Below are 20,148 nucleotides of genomic sequence, written 5' to 3'. Positions count from 1 at the left end.
TGCCCACCCTCCCCAGAATTACTCTTATTCGAGGGGGGCAGATGAAGGGGAGGGATTATTTTACCCTACTGTTTAACAGGTCACCCTCCCCTGAGTTTCTTTTCGTGCGTCTCCACACCTTGAAATCTTCCCCCTCCTTCCTGTTGTGATCCCAGCCTTTTCCTTCCTGCCTCCTCCGGTGAATACTCGTAGGCTCTGGCTCTGAAGCGTGCGGGCATGAAAAACGTCCCGTTCCACCTTCTGCATGTGTAGATAGATTAAAACGAAAATATCTGAGGCTTAGTTACATCGAGCAATTACCAAGTACAAAATCTGCAGTAGTGTTTTTCATGGCAGGGGCCAGCAGAGGAGCTTTGGCAGAAGGCCGTGCTGCAACGCAGCACTCCCGCGGGGACGAGCCCCTCCTGAGCTCAGCACAGCTGCTGCGCCTCTGCGGGAAAAGGGGCGCGGAGCCACGGTATTCGGGTACTCCGGGAGCAGTCAGGTGCCGGAAAGTCGGAGATGGTGCTGACGAAAGCTAGAGGTTACTGGAGCTTTGAGGCTGTCCTCGTGTGTACCAGGGAGAGGGCTGGCACCGTTTGCTCCGAGGGAGAAGGTCCCAGTGGGCTTGCTGTGCCCTACAGCGCCGTGTTCTCCGCGCCGTGGCAGAGGAGCTGGCCCTTCCCCCCTGATTTCGGACTGCTGCCTTGGGAATTTGCTTCAGCTATTTCCTGGAATATGAATTTGTTTATTTTCAAAGGAGAACAAACGTAAAACTCATACAGTAGCTTTGGGTAGGGCGTTTCTTTGTGGAGGAGTGATTTGGATCATTGAATGATTGCCTCTTTTTCAGAATTTAAGTACTTCTGAAGATTGCATGGACCACAAAAGCAGCTGCTAGATCATAAAAAGTACAACTTCGAGAAAGTTGTGGCCCTGAAACCATGCCTTTTACTGTCATCTATGCCCCGTGAAATGTTTGCAAAGTGAGTGCAAAATACTCCGGTTTTGCTCTGGGATTTTTTCTCACTTTCACTGGAAGCTGATACATCTGATTAGCCATGGAACTTTTGCTCTAATATTTAGAGAGTAAATTAATTAACATAGTAAACTATGGACTATAGTGATGAGGCTAATACACAGAGCGTGCCATCTTTTCACAGAGCTTCGAGGCACTGTAGTGGGTGATTCTTTTGGAAGTGGTTCGATTAACTTACGACTCGGTCCTACAAACCTTGGGAGTACGCGCTCAGCTTTCTGTGGCGTGAGCCGTCCTGTTGCAGTAAAGCACGCGTGTGCTCTAGTCACAGCTCCAGCTCTGATTTCACATCGAGCCTCATCCTGCACGGGTTAGGCACCGACCTCCCAAAAATAAGATAACATCTTTAAAAAGCCTTTTTCTAAATGGAAAAAAATCTTTGCAGTGTTTCTCTTAGTGCTTAAATAAATACTTTGTGAAAGGCACTAAACCCCCTTCCCCTAAACTACTTGAAAAAGTTTCTTTTTAAAGCCCCAGGCAGCAGTTCATGGTGCTATAGGAAATGCTAAGGCTATGTAGTCACCACCTTAAACCAAATCAAATCTCCCAAGTTGTTTTCTTTTTGTGTCTTTATTGCTTTTATCTCAAGAACAAAATGTACAATTAGGAACTTGAAAACCCATGCCCCGCCCCTTCAAACAATAGGCAAACACAAAGGCAGGCTCGAGCCCTCACTCTTCTGCACGCAGTTACGCGGCGGCGAGAATTCATCCCCCCACGTGTCTGCGGGACCGAGCGCAAACCTTAGCCCTGCTCGCGGCTAAGCCGCCCCGGCGCTTGCACCGGAACACCGGCACGGCCGTCCCCCGCGCCGGCCGCCTCCCGGCAGAACGTGCCTCTCCGCGCGGCAGCGGAGGCGCTCGCAGGCCGGCGGTGCTGGGGACCGCGGTGCGGGGGGGGTGTTGCGGACCCCGGTCCGGTCCGCTCCACTCCCCGCGTTTCAAACCGCCCCCGCCCCCCCCCGCGTTCCCATAGGCTGCGGTGGGCCGGCAGCCGCTCGGCGCCCGCCGCCCCGACCATCGCGCGGGGGAGCCCGGCGGCGGGCGAGGCCATGCGGGCGCCCCCGCGCCACGCGGCGGCCGGCGGGGGGCGGCTGGGCCGGGAGCTGCCGTTCCTCCGCCGCCGCTCGGGGGGCCGGGGACCGGCGGCGGGTCGGGAGGGCGGTGGCAGCGGGGCGGGGCGCTCCCCCCTTCCCCCCCCCCCCCCCCCGCGGGCGGGATGGGCCGTGCCGGCAGTCAGACATGTCAGTGGCTGCGCGGGGGAAAAGGCACGCGGCGGCCGCCGGGTGAGGGGGGGAGGCGCGCGGCCGCTGAGGGGACGGGCGGGCAGAGGGCAGCGGGGCAGTTCCCGCCCTCCGCGCCCCGACACCCCGGGCGGGCTCGGCGGGCCCCGGCGGCGAGGTGCCAGACGCCGCTAGGCGCGGGAGAGAGACCGGACTTTTATCAAACTTGAGCCTCCGCTCCCCTTCCTCTCTCGTTTTTCCTCCCTCCTCCCCCCGTCCCCGCCCCCTTCCCGCCGCCCTCCTCTTCCTCCTCCCCCCGCGCCCTGGGATGTTTATTCGGGCAGCTGCGTGAGGCGCGGGTGGCGGCGAGTTTTTCTCCCCCGGCCTGAGTAGTTGCAGGCGCGCACACACTCGCCTTACTCTGGGGGAGAGAAGGAAACAAAATGTCTGCCAGGGCCGCAGCGGCTTCCACTAAGGTAAGGCTCAGCCCCAGGGCGGCGGCGCTCTCTTCCCCGCTCTAATCCCTGCCGTCCCCCCGGCGCGGTTTTGGCGGCGCCGCCTTGCAGCCGCCTGCCGTGCCGGAGAACCTGTGCCCCGCCGAGCCCGTGCCCCGGCGGCCGCGGCTCCTCTCGCCCGCCTCGGGGGCGCGGGCAGCCGCTCGGCCTGAGGGGGTGGGCGAGGTGGGCCGGGGCCTCCCAGTGGCTTTCCCTGGGCGCCCGGCGAGTCTCCCGCCTGCCGGCCGCGCCGACCGAGCCTGCAGGTGGCCCGCAGCCCTCCCCAGGCCCGGGGCCGCTGCCCCGCCGCCCGCCTCCGGCGGCGCTCCCCGCCCGCCTACCTGTTGGACGTGCGGCGGCGCCCGGCTGGCGGGCGGGGAGCGCCGCGGGCGCCGGCGGCGGGACGGGTCCGCGCCGACCTCGGGCGCGCTCCTACGAGTCGGGCCCTGTCTGGGCGGGGGCGGTCGACCCCCGCCCTGGGAGAAGCCCCCGGTGGCGGCCGGAGCCCGCTCTCGCTGGCTGCGGGGCAGAGGTGTTTGGGGCGAGCGCTGCCTGCGCGCTGGGGCAGGCCGTGCCCTTTTGTTCTAGGCTGAAGAGTCAGATAGCAATTAGGAAAGGTTTAACCGGGAGAGTCCAGTATTGCAGGATTTTTCTGTAGCCGCTGAATCAGTCGGGGATGATTGTTGCTGACATACGGTAAACAGATTTGGGGCGGCAGTAATCCTTCAGAAACTTGTGCTGGTCCTCCCCCTGATCCGTAGGTGTTTATGGTGCAGGTGCAGGTTGCCGGGTGTGTACTCTGACCTCCTCTAGCACTGCCGCGGCGGTGAGTAATGCTGAGCGTCCCCGAGGGAAAGAGGTGGAGTTAGGAAGGCTCAACAGGTTATTTTTCCTTCATGTAAAATTAAACGTTTGCTTTGAAACCAGTTTGAATTTAAATTTCGAACTAATTTTTAGCTGTGCCTCCTGAGTAGCTGCCCTGGCTTCAGTGTGACACGTTCCCACCGTGTGTTAGCTGATGTTGCTGGAGCTTGGCTTAGTGGTGTTTGCTCTCAAGTGAAACTATGTGGTTTCGGTCTGATGTCATTTTCTGGTATGTACTTACACAGAAGTGATATTCTGCAGGCTGAAGCAAAATATACACCTTACTGCATTACTATTGAAAAACTTCAGACTACTTGAAATACGAAGTTACTGATAAACCTAGTAATTGTAAAATACTGTTACCTGTGGTGGTTTTATTGATTCCAAAATCTTAATTTTACTTTCAAGGTGTATTCAAGGCAACTTCAGCTTCCAGAGCGTGCTTTTAAAAAACTTAAATGCTGGTGTTGACCTACTGAGTTGCATGTCCCTTTTCAAAATATGCTTTCAGAGGTCTCTTGTTACATTTTAACATATATGTGCACGTATTTCAACAATAAATACATGCGATTGGAAAAGTAATTTATTTCGGGTACTATTTCAAACTGGTGGTATCACCTCGCTGCAGAGACAGACAAAGCATACTTTTTTTCCCCCTGTTCAAATGCATTTATATTAACAACAAACAGGACTTGAAAATAAATAAAGAAAGAATAGTGTTATGTTAGAATTCTGCCACGTGAGGAATTGTGAGAAATTGCATCAGCTTAAATTTTGCAGATTTTTCTCTTGTATAAAATTGAGGTGCAAGGTTCCCACTTCCAGTTCAAAATACTCACTTGTGAGGTCGTGGAAAAATACTGCCTTCCGCTGTCTTAAAAAAACCCCATTTTTTTAAATACAGAAGTATTATCTATTTTGACTGTGGACTAGTGTACAGACTAGTGTAAAATTGAAAGCTGTATCCTACCATAGCAGTTATTTGAAACTTCTTCTAGATCATGGTCGTATCAAATTGGCCCTTTGAACATGTGTACAATATCAGCTGAACTAATTATGCTGAAAGGTATGTTAATTTAAGAATGTTGCAAAATATAGTCTCCCTTGGGTTTAGCTCTTCACTGGTATGATTTCAGATTTTATAAAAATAAGGTATTTAAAATAGCATATTTCTAACCTTTTCAATCTTGATCTAGTCTTTAGAAAGTAGAACCTTATGCATACAGTTCATATGAATTTCCTTGTCAAAACAAAAGTGCTTTCAGTAGATGGGTAACATTATTTCTACTCTAGCAATTAGTTCCTGGGCTTCTAGTTGTAGATGGATTATAAATGTTCTGGAAATACTAGAATATTGGAGGACTTCTGTGTTCAAATTTTGTACCTCGTTTCTTTCAGTTGCCCCTTCGAACATGGTATCTGGTTTCTCATTTTTGGGGTTGTAATGCATTAAAAAAAGACCCTCTGTGAATGGTTTGCTCTTAATAGTTGCTTAACATACTTTTTAGCCTTGTGGGCCTTGTGTCTGTGTCCGCATTTATCTTGGCACACTTGACCAAAATAAAACTTTTTTGAAAAAAAATTATTAGCTGAATAATTCTTATTTATACACATTGGAATCTTGGCTGGTATGATTGTCTTATGCCATATTATCAACAGTCTTTATGCTACCTTCCACTGCCTTTCAGTTTTGGTCACTTAACTTTTTCCCTGCTATGCTGTAAAATCATATGTTTTTATTAAGGTTGTAATGCTTGCTGTAGCTGTTGGTCGTATATGATAGAAAATGGTGAGAGAAACGAAAGCTTGCTTGCGGCCTAATCTAGTGGTGGCTGTGATTGCAAAATGTAAGGGGCTTAATCTCTTCTGATGCCTTTTTGAACAATACTAATGGATGCTGTGGGAATGACTGTGTCAGGGTATTAGTAATGAGATGTAAAGCTTTTCACCTTTAAGCTGAGGGTTCAAATATAGTCCACATTGGTTTAAAGAAACCCCAAAACACAAATGCTTTTAAGTATTAAGCGTGGGGACAGGACTCCTTAAATCCTTGAACCTTTTTGAATGCTGAACTTGAGTTCTTCAGACTTCCTTCTAGTTTTAAATACATGCATAAAGAATATTTCCCAGTCTTTCACCTTAGTCCTGTAACTAATTGGATTTTGGTTGTTCTAAATGTTTTTCTAGCTCCAGGCGTGTATTTATGATCTACCACTTCAATCAGAAATTGGGAACTTGATCATATTAACAGTTGAAGACTTGCTGATTGCAAGGACTCTTTGGTTTCCTGTGCTAGAGGGAAGGAGCTGTAGTGTTCATGAATGTGGGTTAGTGTTCTACCCCAAATCCTACTTGGAGACACCAATGTATTTGTTTCTTGTAGAGGATATACGCGCAAGCTTTAAAAGTGTTTTTTTAGCGTGCTGTAATCTAAGAGATAGCAAAGTTTGGAACAGTATTGTGTTTTCCCTGTTTAAATCTATATGGACGCTATAATGTTAGATCAGTTCGCAGGTTGTTGGTGAGATTCTTCAACTATAACAACAAAGAAGAAAGAAATATGTAGAAAATGCATATGGGGGAATAACACCAAGTATGGAAATAAGCTGAGGATTTGGTTTAACATCAGAACCTACCTTCCATGGGGGGCAGAGATCCTGTAAAACAACTGCATTTGATTTGGAGAGTGTTCCTATAAGTTGTATTTGGAGCTTAGGAACTACAATTTTTGGTGTTTTGTTTTCAGAGACGAAATTGTCTAGATAACTTATATTTTGGCTTTGGATTTTCTTAAATTCTTTGACTGATACAGTTATAACTACAGACAACGTCAGCTACCAAATGGTAGTTTAGGTGCTTTATAGATAGTTTCAGTATGAATTTTGTTGTCATGCATGGAGCTCACGGCTCTTCTCACTCTGTAGGGTCATTATGACGTATATTCTGGAGTTTGCTTCTGGTTCAACATGCAGTACAAAGATTACTGAAGTGTAAACAGAGCTTGAAATCTGGCTGTGCCTGGCAGCTGGCTCTACCTTTATAGAGTGGAAAATTAGTAAGACTTTATCAGTGACCAGCTGGCTAATCTTTGTTTCAAGACAGACATCTAGAAATGAGTTATTGTATATCATAAGTGGTTTAGTGTGCACATTGTACTATTATGTACTATGACACTAGATATTGGGTTTCTGTCTATGCAAAAAAAGGCTCAAGTCATGGTGTTTTGAATTGGTGTTTGGAGTCAAGCATGGTCATTAAGCTTGAGTATGTGTCCACGTTGACACTACAACGTACCATTGTGGTCAAAACTCTCTGGTATGAGGACTCATGAAAATACTTGATAATAAGTCCTCAGCATAAGATACTGAGTTGAAAACAGAACCATAACTAGTGAACTATTCAAACTGTGAATTGTGCTAAATACTTTGGGTTTATTACTTGAAATGCTATGCAAAAGTATTGTCTATCTCGGGTCAAAGGACTTGTCCAAAAACTTTGTATTGAAGTCAGTGAAGTTCTGACCAAGGACCCAACTGTTCACCCATTTTGTTGTAGGCCATGCCAATAAGCTTGTAGTGTGAAATAGAATAATCTTTTCTGTTTTGTTCTCCTAGCCTCTATAACTAGAGGAAAGGTGATGTCTTCTGTATATCGGGGAGGCGGGAAGGAAATCTGATTACAGTTACTGTGAGGAGAGCAAAGCAGTATCTGTCAAAATTAGTAGTCCCAATGTTTGGTTTATTAACACTGTGTCAATCTCTAAATGTCTATTTGAGTTAAAGAATAGTATTTGAAGCAAATGCTTAATGTTAGGTTTATAGGACGTCTGAAGTTACATAATCTGTACCGCAAGCTACCCTCTGGTTAAGAAAGACATCGGTCATTTATATCCCCTGAATTTTTCCTGGTTATCATAGTGTAAATGCAACAAAAATTAATATCAAACTATGCTCAGTGTTTTCTCAGGCAAATATATTGCCAAGGCTTCTTCACTGAATGTACTGATTAAGCAAACAGCCGTAGGGAAGTCTTAAAATGAATTCTGTGATTCTGTGCAATGTATTTATGCTGAGTCCAAAAAGTCCTGAAATGAAAACACTGTCTTGTCTTATAATTATGTTCTTTTAGGGACAGATTATTAAAATATGCTCTCTACGCTCATAAATAGTAGGGGTGCCCTTGTTTCAAGGGACTGTGATGTCCTTCAGTGAAGGATCTGAGAAAATGGAGGAACATGTTCATCTGAATGTTGTAAGGTCCAGTGTGGGTCCCTTGGATCCTGCAGAGTAACAAGCGCTGCTCAGGCCACAGGTGTGGTGACTTGTCCAAGGACAATGGTGTCTGCTTGGTTATCCATGGGATTTTCATGCTGTGGTATATCCTCAGATAACTCCTTAAACCACAAGCCCTGTGGGCTATTTGAGCTATGTAGATGGGCTACCGCAGGGTTAGAGAACCACCCCTGTGTGTGAAGGACTGGGCACTTTGCTCACATTTGCTATTCCTAACTCTGTAGGATCTCCAGTAGTTCTTTAGAGTTGTTTCCTGCCTTTGCACATCAGGATTTATGTAGACACTTCAAAAAATTCAATGTATTGTAGGTGCTAAAAATTTAAACCTTAGCTTTATGTTAAAATAGTATTTATTTTCAAGGGTATTTGGTAATCTCTAATAGGATTCTTGTTTCCTAATCCATTATAAACAGATGTTCTACCCTTTTGTGGTGGAGGAGGGCAGCCTAAATTCAGTAAGATAATAGCAGTAGAGAGTGTCGTGTTGGAGAAGCTCATGTTCTTACGAGAAGTGGGCAAGTGTACTATGATCCTCTTTCACCTGCATAACTCATCATAAGGTGTTTTGTTAGTTTTCTGTAGCAGAAGCAGCAATAACAGAACTTGGTACTGCTCTGATAATCTTTTTGTCTCCCCATGTAAAGTACTGGTATGCTAAAAATGGAAATTGAGCAAAAGTAGGCAGTTTACTTGATTTGTAGTTCCAAGCCTTTTCCCCGTAAGTACTGCACTGAAGAGCAGTCTTCTGTCTTCCTCACCACTGCCTTTTATGTTTGAGTTCTTTCTTAGGAACTTAAATACAAAATATTCCCCCACCCCTCCTAAACTAGGCAGTAATTAGTTTTCAACTCGTGATCCTTTGGGATTGTATAGGCTGTTCCTTGCCTAGTTTGAATGGGGTCTGGTAACAGCGTCTTCCCCTCTGACCCATTGGGGTCAGCAGTCACTTTAACGGATGGCCCCAGTTATGCATCCAGCTTTAAATTTTTCTTGTAAATATTAAAGGGCCCTGTTTCAGCTATTTACACTCTAGACTGGTGACTGTTTCTTATGATGTATCCAAATGGGACATAGAATAAGCAAGATGCATGAAGAAAGAGATAGTGTCTTTAAACTTGTTAATATACTTTAGAGCATATGGTCAACCTTTTGGGCATAGCTCTTTAAGAAGAGTTGGTGCGACTGAAAGAACATCCGTTGCCCTTTCCTACAAATGGTGTTGATTATCTTTAGACGACAGCCGCTACAACAGTGTCGCTGTTGCTACAGCATTACTGACTTAGTTATAGTCATTATCAAGTTGGATGAATCCAAAATTATGAAGTAGTAACTTATCGCTGAAGAGACACTGCTTAATTTTTTTTTAAGCAGAGTTAATTAAAAGGAAATAATAATCTTAAATTATAACTAGAAGCAGTAACGTAACGAAACAGGACAGATTGTGAAATTTGAACAACGATTTCAGTTTTTATATTACTTAAAGTACGAGGAATGGAGTTTGCAAAAGGACTGACCTTGCACACATTGCTATGAAATGATTAAAAAAAAAAATAAAAGTCTTAAAAAATAAAAAAGCAGAGGAGGGGAATATTTACACAGTTGCTTTTAGCTTCATTGAAAATATAATAAGCTTAAATTATGCTGTTTAAAGAGTAATTTCTAATAGAAAGTAACAATTGGAATTACTGTAACTGTAAAACTCTAGGAGAAGTAACCTTAAAAGGTGCTACTTGACAATGTGGTATCAAACAATTAGTCAGTCGTAACTAATATGGGATCAGGATAGTACCTGGGGCTAAGTATGCCAAGTATTGTTTATCTGAACCAATTCCAAGACTTATAACGAATCTGTAATTCATGTTCATTTTAGATGGCTGGCTTCCCCAGAATTAAATCTGGGAGAAGGCCAAATCATGTTAACCCTCTCAGCGCAGGATGCTTGTTTAAAAACTTCTATCTCACTTGACCCAGCATTGTTCCTGCATGTTATTGGGAAAAATACTCCTTTGCCCATGAATGCCTCCACATGAAGTAGTTTTCCAGCATAGTGTTAGGTGGAAAAGATACAGGCTTTTCCTGTAAATCTGGAGTCCATGAAAGAGTATTTTGGGTGGGTATTAAGATCTTGAAGCCAAGCCTGAAGGCATGACTTTCTGACAAAAGAACTTGTGTTTCTTTCAAAATTGAAATTAAGCTGCGGAAAGTGATTGGCCATCACGTACAGGATAAACCCCTCTGTTAATAACCCAACTATGTAGGAATGGAAATTCCTGGAGGGTAATCTGGTATGAGAGAACTAAATGGACTTGCATTTTGTTTGGGTTTTGCCCCCTATGGATAGTGTAGACTGGATTAGTGCTTCTAAACCAGGGAGCCTTTAGCTAGGGAATATGAGAAAGATCTATAGGTTTATAAAAAGCATATTAATGGCTTGAACCAAGAACATGTTTCATCTGAATTGGATACAGTGCTGTAGAAGCACTCTAGTATGCCAGCTTATTTTTTCCAATCTTGCTCATGTAGTTTATTGTAGTTTGTTTATTGTTGGTAGTTAAATGGTAAATGCCCCCTAGAGCTGCCTCAGAAACTGCTGAGTTTCAGATTAGGGGATCCAGCAGTAAAATTGTTTGAATGCAGTGTTTGTGTGCAACTCGGAATATTTAGTCTATTACGTTCATCTTGCAGCTGCTGACCCCTGTTTTGTACATTTCTTGGGTGCCGTAGAACCAGTTTGAAAAATAAGTACCACTTATCTGTAGGGTGGTAAGTGGGCTGTGAAATGTCATCTTGGGGGCAGTTGGAAAGCTTATTGACCGTATATCACTAGCTTTATCAGAATTTTAAGGTTTTGTTTACATTGCAGTGAGCAGCAGATCTGCAAATCTTATGTAAAGATGGTATAAGCCTCTGCACTGTTAGCTTCTGAAGTGAATAGCAGAGGCTCTGTATCACTGCAAAGTAGTTGTAATTGTCTGTCCCCTCCCCCTCCTTCCAGGTATTGCAATACTATGTGTATTGGTGGAATATTGTCTTTTCAGTTTCAGAGATGTCTAAGAAATACTGAGTGGCAAACATCTGCATCAGTGCGTCCTCCTTTATGGAGGTGCCAATAATGCATCAGATGAAGATGGTCTTTACAAGCAAGGAGGATTTAGAAATTAATAAATAGCAGGCATATTCCAGGCTACTGCAAGAGAGTATTGCCTCTTAAGAATTAAGAGGGGGAAGTTGGAATAGTGAGGTCTGTGCAATATTCTGAGTTGTTCGAATTCCATCATCTTCTGAATGAAAGGTTTGCATCTGGTTTCTCAAATGAACTTTCACTGGGGGAGGCCAAAGATCTGTGTGTGGTTGTTTTAATTATATTTGCCTACCTTTCCTGGATTTTTATGCAACCTTCTGTTGGCCAAGCCAAAAGTGAGAATATGATGGGAGGAAAGGAACCACAGAAAGAAAACAGGGAGGAAAATACTAGGTGATATTTGAGGGAGAAGAGAATGAAAGGAAAGAGGGAACCAAAGGCGAGCAGCCAGTTTTTAATCCTGAGTCAACTACCTATTCTTCCTGTTCTTTCTCTCTTCCCTTAAAAACCTTAGTGCAAAAGCTGAAGTGTCTGGACTCTCCAAATAATTACTGTGAAACCTTGTGTTGTATGACTAAACCTTACTCACAGAATTGTCTCATCAAGACTAACTGCATAGTTGCATTTAAAGATTACTATTTAAAAAAATGAAGATTATAGTATCAGACTTAACCTCTGAAAGAGGCATAATAAAAATACAGATGTTTTGCTCAAGTTGCAGGAGTGTTGTTTCTTATAGCTGTCATAGGAGCTCATTTGCTTATTTCTGCATTCTGTAAGAGAGCTGAAGGCAGTGGGGAGAGGAAAAGAAAATCATAAAGCTCTTCTAAATGCTAAAGCAAATAAAGGACAGTTTGAAGGACACTAGCATTCTATCTAGAAATTTAAGATAAGGCCTTCCATAGCAAGCTGGAAGTATTTCAAAGCCTTTAAGAATGCAAACTTCAGATGAGAAATAATCAGAAGCTGTAAACAAAACATGCTGAAATGCACCTACTGCTTATCCTGTCTTGTACTGCATTTGGAAATAATGGAAATCATCAGACACACTAACTTGGGCATTCCTCTTCAGTTACAGTATTTATCTGAATCCATATTCCTAGATAACTGGGAAAGGGCAGAATCTTGAGTATAAGGATAATTTGGCAAGCTACATCCTCTTAAATGCATATCTATACTTTTTCTAAGTCTTGTGTAGATAGCCAACAAAGCAAGCGTCATCTGAAAGTCTTTGATCTTACTGGCTTAACTGTTCACGTAGATACGACTTGAATTGCAGGTGGAATAAAATGAAGAGCTCACCTTTCCGAAAATACTGTGCTACTCTCGGGGAGAGGGGATGCTGACCTAAATGCTCCCAGTGGTACAAAGAGTGATAGTTTGAGTTAGTTCAAAAGATAGTAACAATTCTTGTGAAATGGAAAACTATTTTTAGAAATGACGTGTTCTAGCTTAAGGAAAGTCCTCTTCAGCTAAGACAGCCTATTTAAGGAAGGGGGGTAGTTCAGAATTATCTGCTTTCACAATATGCCTTTCTCTTGCAGGTGAGAGGGAACACCACCCTAGCAGTCTAAAGGTGCAGCTCCTCCCACCCCCCAAACACTCTGTGAATACTGGCAGTATTTTTAATGTTAAGACTATGATTTTTTTTCTTTGTCTATATTTGTCATCTTCCTCAAATGTCCTGGTGTTTCTGCCCTCCTGATACTGGGGAGGACCTGGGGTAGGGGCTGTTGCATGCTGAGAAGAGCTGCAAATAGGAATTGAAAATTAATGTTGGTTCCCCCACACCTCAAGAAGAGAATGCAAGTTAGGAAGTGACTGTGTAGCCATACAAACTGCAGTTCCCCTTGGGAGAGGGGAGTCAGTGTTCCAAGAAACATCTCTCCAGTAGCACTCTAGTCCCAGTTTCTCTGCTGGTGCACTGTTCCCAGGAACCTGTTCCATTCTTTATCAAGGGTTTTTTTTCCAGTTAAATTTTCTGTCTGAAATAAAAGATTATGTAATAAATACATGCCCTGTTCCCAATGACGTTTTGTAATTTCTGTCTGACTTCATAGTTGCCTGTCCTGCCTGTTAAGAGGGATTTTTGGGTTGGAAGTTGAAATACACATTAAATGTATGTTTAGCTTTTTAGTTTTGAAGAACTCTTTGCCTTTGAGGATATATCAGATGATTCATTTGAAATAAACCAGAGCTAACTTAAAAGGTTTTCTTATTTGTTACATTTATCTACAATCAGTAAATGCCTCTTTATCTTGAGAAGATGTGTAAACAATAGGAAGAAGCCAGTGGTTAGGAGTTGCTGAGGTCATTGCTCCTTCAGAATGACCAGTGGTGTTGCTGAGGTCATTGCTCCTTCAGAATGACCAGTGGTGTTGCATTTTTTTTTTCTTCCAGCATTATGAGAATACTTTTTAATTCACTTGGATTATTGATAATGTTAGGACTATCTTTTTGTCTGTAAACTTAGTTTGGTTGACAACAATGTGAAATTTATGTCCTGTACTTCAAATTGTGCTAGCATCTTAGTTTAAAATACAAACAGGCAGGAGATGCCTTTTAAACCTGAGTGTTATATCTCTGTAGCATGCATTTTGCTAGCCTGAACTTCTCATTACATTGACTATCTCCTCTTAAAAAAAAAAGTCTTAAGTAGTTACTGATAAGAAAAAAATACTTTAAACAAAGGCAGTCAGAGAAATGTTGTATGGGCTTTTCCCTTTGCTGTGATTGTATTAAATTTGAGATTTTTATGATGATTTTTCTATTTGTGCTTGTTTACTCCCTTCGGTGTGAATGAAGAATGCTTGAAGTCACCTAGAGTTGAAGTAGTAGAAATAGATTTGTTGTAAAGTGGTAGAGTAAGGAGAAGCAAAATGGCTACACAGGACAGGGTGAAGTAAACTGTGGTGAGCTGCAAGTACAGGTACCTGTTGCACGAGCTTTGTGATCAGGTTGGTGTGCTATATGCTCTAGTGCATGACAGGGAGAAGCACATGAATTAAATAGGGAGTTGAAATAGTTTGAATCTTACCACAATCCTGACTAGGCTGCTGGCAACTAAGTCAGTTTTTAGTCTTGTGAGGTAGACTGAGGGATCCAATTTCTCTTTTCTATTTCTAGAGGAATCTTTGAATACAGTCAATGACTGGCCTTGCTTTGCTGTGAGTAAATTGCTTGGCATGTTTATAGGTGGCAGTAATTTCTCTTTTCTCTTACAGACAGTACTGTTTTTCAGATGGAACTGGATGCTTAGTACGAAACTAGATTTTGCTTGCTCTACCTTTTAATTTACTCAATTTCAGTCTATCTATTTAAAAATTAGTTTCATAGAAAATAGCTTTAAACATTTTGGAACACTTGTTAAAGATATAAAAAAAACCCCAAACCCATCAAAGATATTTATACTTGATAAAATATTATAGATAGTTTTAAAACTTGGAGGGAAAACTGCTAGCAGAAAACCAGATTTCTCTAGCGTTCCATTATTTTTTATTTGTGTGTTAGTCCATATTTCCTGGATGCATTTAAAATGTAGAGGTTAGTATGTCGCTGACCAAAACATAATACCTAAAATCTGTCTTTACTGTCCTAGCCCTTCAAGCAATGTAATTATGTTGCTTCCAAGCGATAAGCCAAGGTAATTTACAGATTACTGGAATGCTTAAAAACACTGACCTTTCAGGTCACTCTGAGCACTCCTATTATGCAGAGATTGCTGTGGCACTGTTGTAATGTGCTGGCCTGTCACATGCTGACTAACTTGCAGAAAGCTTTGATGCAGCTGTTTTAAAAATGCTTTTGCTGACTGATAGGCACTTAGGCTACTGACTTGTGAACAAAGCTGGCTCTCATTCCATGCTTTTAGCCCCCATTTTGTCTAACAACACTTCTCCCCTGCTGACTACACACACAGTTCTTATTTGGGCCCAGTTGTTGCCTTGTCTCCATTTAAATTGTATTCACTTTAATTTTCACTTCAAAAATAGTCTTGTGTGCAAGATACTTGGTTTATGTGGTTGATTCTGAGCTGCTGCAAACAAGCAGCCTTGAAAAGTTGATGTGGTGGCTTTAAAGACGGGTGGATTAAGAGAGAGTATGTGTGACTGGGCAAAGCAGGGGAGGGAAGGGATTAAAAAACAATGGTCCTTTATTGATGATGACCAATATAGCGGAAAGTAGCTTCCTGAAATGTCACATATATCATATAGAAGTTTGAGATCTAATGTCTTTTCTTGAATTGGAACAAAGATTAGGCAGAAGCCAATAAGTACATGTTTCTTTTGAGTATCTGGTGCTTAATGGACATCATACATGCTAACTATACCAGTACCTTCTTCAGTATTAGAAGCAGGTCTTGAACATGAATAAAAACTAAACTGACTTGGTTGCTTTAAATTTCTTTATTATTAGTTGTTAGATCAGGTAGTGCCTGACTTGCAAGGATCATGGGAAGAGGAAAAATATGTCCAAAAGTATAAAATCTCTAATTCCAGTATACTAAAATGTTACAAGGATAAACTGTTTTTTGCTTTCTGAAGACACTTAGAATCCATATTCTCACTGAAAATAAGGTGCTGGATGCTTGCGGGAAGTGGATGTCTAATCCAAGTAAGCCTATGCAATAAGAGGTGTAATAGCCCATTAGCTATGAAGGGCAAAGTTTAACAATTCAGTTTAACCTTTGACTCAGAGGAATGTGTATATTATATTTGATACAATCTATTGGTTACTTGTACCTCAGATTCTAAACCTGTTTGAGTTCAATGTGTTTGGATCAAAAACTAAGCATCTCTGTTCTACTCTGCTGAGAGGTGGAGAACAAAGTAGTAAGATTTGATTGATGTTGTATGTGTGTATCATGTATGGAGTTTTATATAATTCTAAGAGCTTCTGTTGTGTAGCATGGCATCATTATCTCCTTGTTTGGGAGGAGTGTGACTACAGGTGATTACTGCATTTCCAGTAACTGCAAAATATGCACAACCTGTGCCTAAAATATCTTGAAGCAGTAGTGCGTATTCGGGGATGAGCAGCTGGTGTATTTAAAATTGCTTTTGCTGTTTGGCTAAATAGTATACAGTGCACTAAAATTTAAATTTGAAGTTGTAAAAGAATGTAATCTCTTTCCTGCTATAGCATTGCAGTGAAGAGAACAGAATGGATAATGAATTTACAGCAGGAAACTAACCAAACAGTGTAATTCCATAGTGAGAGTTTTCCTACTCTCACTAGGGGGGGAGAGTCTACACTCTTTGTAGTGATTGGTAGGGCAAGAAAGTTTGTTCTTTGTATATATTAAAATTATTTTCTTGCAGTTGCACCTTAACTTCCATAGCGGAGAAATATTTCCAGTGGTTCAGTTCAACACTTGTTAATCTGGATCAACTTTAGTGGTGCAGTGAGGCAAAAAAGATGCATTACTATACTTGTTGATAACATTACAGTATCTTTTAGAGGATTAAATGTCAAAAGGAATGACTTCTGAAGGTCAGCCTACAAAAATGAGTGGAAAAGATGCAACTAAATCAATACATTGATACAAGAAGTACAAATTTAGATATTGCCATTGCACTCAATTTTCTATTCTAAATTATTAGAACTTACATGACTATGAAGGTATGAATATTAAATCAGTCAAGCTTTGAAAGCACTCTTTTTACAGTAAGTCGTCTTTTGCTGTTCAATTCTGGTTTTACTCTACTGAAAAAAGACTGTAGAACAACTATCTTTGGAAGTACTGTTTCATTTCTCATCTCTTCAGACTTTTTCACTCTGTTTTTTTCTTATCTATTTAGTCCTCAGGATTTTTTCCAAAGAATGCTCTAGATTAAATAGTTTCTCTGCAAACTGTGGCCTTCTGATAGTATTTTCCGTTGAATTGACTCATCAGATTTGTCTGATGTGCTGAAGCTAAGTTCTTGAGGTTTCTTAGTCATTTAGGAAAGATGTTCCTTAAAAAAAAAAAAAAGGCTAGCCGATTTTACTGGTTTATAGGTGATTCAATTGCTTCCTCCTCCCAGCATCGCCAGCATCTGGTTCTTGTTGCAATGTAACTTGATAGCTTTGCAGGGCAACAGTTGAATGAACTGTAGCTGTAACCTAGGATAAACAGGTCATTGGCCAAAATTATACAGGCATTTCAGCTGTTAACCAAGAGCTCAGCCAGTTTCTTCTATAGCTGGTTGGATAAACAGCTAGAATGTCATTCATGCTTTTTCATTTCAAAAAATGTGCTGAGTAAACTAAAATGACATCTGCCCATTAAGCACAGATGGGAAATACTTGCTAAGAGGTGGGTTTGACGGGTAGCATGTCTGAGTAGTTATGTATAGACTTTTATTTTTAGTCCGTTTTCAGAGTTCCTTTTCTGAAATACTCGAACTGCTTGTCGTCTTCACCATAGCTTGGCTAGCAATCAAGGATTATTCTTTATGAAATGATGATTACCTAGGGAGAAAGAGCAGCTTCTCATAAATCTGTATCCTAAGCTTGTAGTGTCTCTGCTTTGTGTTACTTATTGCATAGTTGATTCTTATTTCAAAGTTGAGTTGAAGCCATGACATCCACTATTACTTTACGGGCATGTCTTTATGTAGTGATTAGTTTGGGATTCTTCACTTCATGTGTCTTATCTGTGCAAAATCAGAACAACATACTTGAATATAATTAATTCTTTTTGTTTGCATGCTTATAAAAGGTATCAAACTGACTGCTATAGAAAGTAATTTCAGTGATGTGTCTATTAGGTGCTTAAGTTGCTAGCTTCTTAGGCTTAGAATGAAGGTAGATCTTCAGACCTGTACAGATAGGGAGACTGCCAGTAGTTTAACTGTAATGACAATTCTCCTAAAATTGCCATGATTTTCTTTTGCTAAAAGAAAGCTTTCAGAGTTACTTACAATACTGATATGTCTAGATTTTTCTTTGTCGGATATTCTTGGCTGGTGTCAAACTGCTGCCTATATTTACCTGGTTTTATTTGTAACTTTCTTTAATACCTGTTTTTGTGTGTGGGTTGTGGTTTTTTGGTTTGGGTCCCCCCCCCCTCCCTCCCCTGGTGAGTGCTTGTAGGGTGTGCAAACTTTCTTCCTCTTCTCAATTTTGAAAACAAGTCTATGAAGGTAACTGAAGCTTATTTAATTTTGAGCATTACTTTTGGTCATGTTGGGTGCTTTTTCTTGGACTGATATAAATGGCTTATGCTAGAAGTTCTTTTAATTTGTGCTGGAGTAGACTAATTTTGGTGGTGGTGGGAGGAGCCCTTTAAACGTGTTATGTAACAAATGCAAAGTGAGACTGCTAAAAAGCAAAAATACTTTGTAATTGTCAGCTATACCATTCTATCAGACTTGTTTAGGCTGATTTCCAAAATGTAGACTTCAGATGCTACAATTGCATGTGTTTCGATGGTTATCGCTTGCTTACATGAGAAGCTCAGATTTCATATTGGAAAATGTGTGTACCCAGCTCTAGTAGCAGTAGGAAGAAAAAAAAATATCTTGAAAATGTGATTGTATCCTAAAAAAAACTCTAAGGGAATCTAAAATACTGCCTTTGAAAATTATTTCAAATACAAATGTTTGTTTACTGATGCAATGATGTGTACTATGTAGGTATGTGGGACTATAGATTCTTTGAAATAATAATATTAAGTTATCCTGCACCTAATGCTTTGCAACAACCTTCCCTTCAGTTTGGAGGAAGACATTAAACCCTGCAGAAACTTTGCACTTGCATGAAGGGTTGTGGTGCCACTGGTCTCCATATTTAAGTATATGCATCAATAATCTGCGTTATTGGTATGATAATGTATGTGTTGTCTTTTGATCTTTTGAGAGTACATGTGGCTTGGGAGCACTAACTCCTAAGTTGATAGTGCACTGTCAAGGAAAAATGGCACCAGCATGATGATACATACGTGCAAGCTGATAGTTGGTACACGTTCATGGAACCTCAGTGTGTTTAATTTACGATGTATTTGTCAGGATTGGGCAGTTAAAATATGTCCTTAGTTTGCTGTGTAGTTGCAAGATGTAAAGCAGAGGTAGAATGGGAAAAGAGCTTTCAAGTATTTTTTTTTCTGTATTGCCTTGTAACAACTTAAAGTTCTTTAAGAAAAGATCATGCAGCAATCCTAAAACTACATTGCTGATCATCCAAGGCCTAGAAAAGACCACATGTTGTCTCAAAAGTGACCTTCTGGGTCCTTGACTCACAAATACCAATAACACACCTGATGTTTGGGCTGCTGGTGGCGGCGAACATCCAAGGGCAAGAGTGTGGTACAAAACCAAAAAATGGAATGAAGTTCTGCTATTGAAAGAACTTAAGTTTAGCTGTGAAATTAAATGACATGTTTGATGTGCACCTTCCCCTTCAAGACTCAAGGGGCTGGCTTGGAGTAGGGCAAGAGGAAGGGAAGAAGTAGGGAAGCATGTCTGCTGTTGATTACTCTCTGTTTTGGAACAAGTTGGAGCTAATATGCAGCAATGTGAATAAATATATGCAGAGGGGAAAAATGCAGCTAAATGGGACTTGTGTTACCTTTCTTCCTTGTTTCTTTTTGAACTTTGTCACTCTTCAAGTGAATTTGTTCTCTTTTGTCAATTAAAGCCTAAACTGGCTTTAGAATGTGAAGCTTAAAGAGAAAAGGTAACAGATGGGGAAAGACTTAAACTTCTACATTAGTTATTTCCCCTGGTCTGTAACTTTTTGTTGTTATTTTTGAACTTCTGCATTCTGAATGTCATATTTTCTGTGGAGCTGCATTCTGTACCACAAGGAGTGATAAAGGGGTGAGGTAAAGGTTGTGTAAACTTGAGTGAATTTTCAGTTTGCAAACTGGAGTGTCAGGTTATAATTTGGACTCTTGCAGTTTTTAAGTTAAAGTACAATTGGAGCAACTTTCAGAAAGGAAGAAGTTTGCCCTTGTTTAAGGGTTTTGGGTTTTTGAATTCTCAGTTGTTAAATGTGGTTCCGGGTAGTTAGAAGATGCAGTTCTAGTAGAAGTGCAATGCGTATTTTAAAATAGGCCCAATCGTTTCTGCCCGCATAATTTTCTCGCCTATTTGGGCATATGCATTCCAGAGTGGTGATGAATGGGTATGATGCAATTTTGGTCAAGAATATAATCCTGCTTCCTTAATATACTTGAAATTGTGGGAAGAGAA

At 41.7% G+C, this 20,148-nt stretch overlaps 1 protein-coding gene across 6 annotated transcripts in view; it reads left to right on the top strand.

Annotated features, from left to right (window-relative positions):
* Positions 1-20,148, top strand: part of TJP1 (tight junction protein 1) — a 165,563-nt gene that overhangs the window by 86,132 nt on the left and 59,283 nt on the right. The window contains exon 1 of one of the 6 annotated variants that reach the window (XM_075765121.1): positions 2,552-2,716. The exons of the other annotated variants lie outside the window; for them this stretch is intronic. Within the exon in view, the coding sequence (XP_075621236.1) occupies positions 2,684-2,716 (33 nt within the window). The 5' untranslated portion in view covers positions 2,552-2,683. Of the gene's footprint in view, positions 1-2,551; positions 2,717-20,148 lie in introns of those variants that run through there. 6 annotated transcript variants of the gene reach the window in all.

Source organism: Balearica regulorum, chromosome 12 (assembly GCF_011004875.1).
Source record: "Balearica regulorum gibbericeps isolate bBalReg1 chromosome 12, bBalReg1.pri, whole genome shotgun sequence".
Lineage (NCBI taxonomy): Eukaryota > Metazoa > Chordata > Aves > Gruiformes > Gruidae > Balearica > Balearica regulorum.
This window is presented reverse-complemented; position numbering and strand designations above follow the sequence as displayed.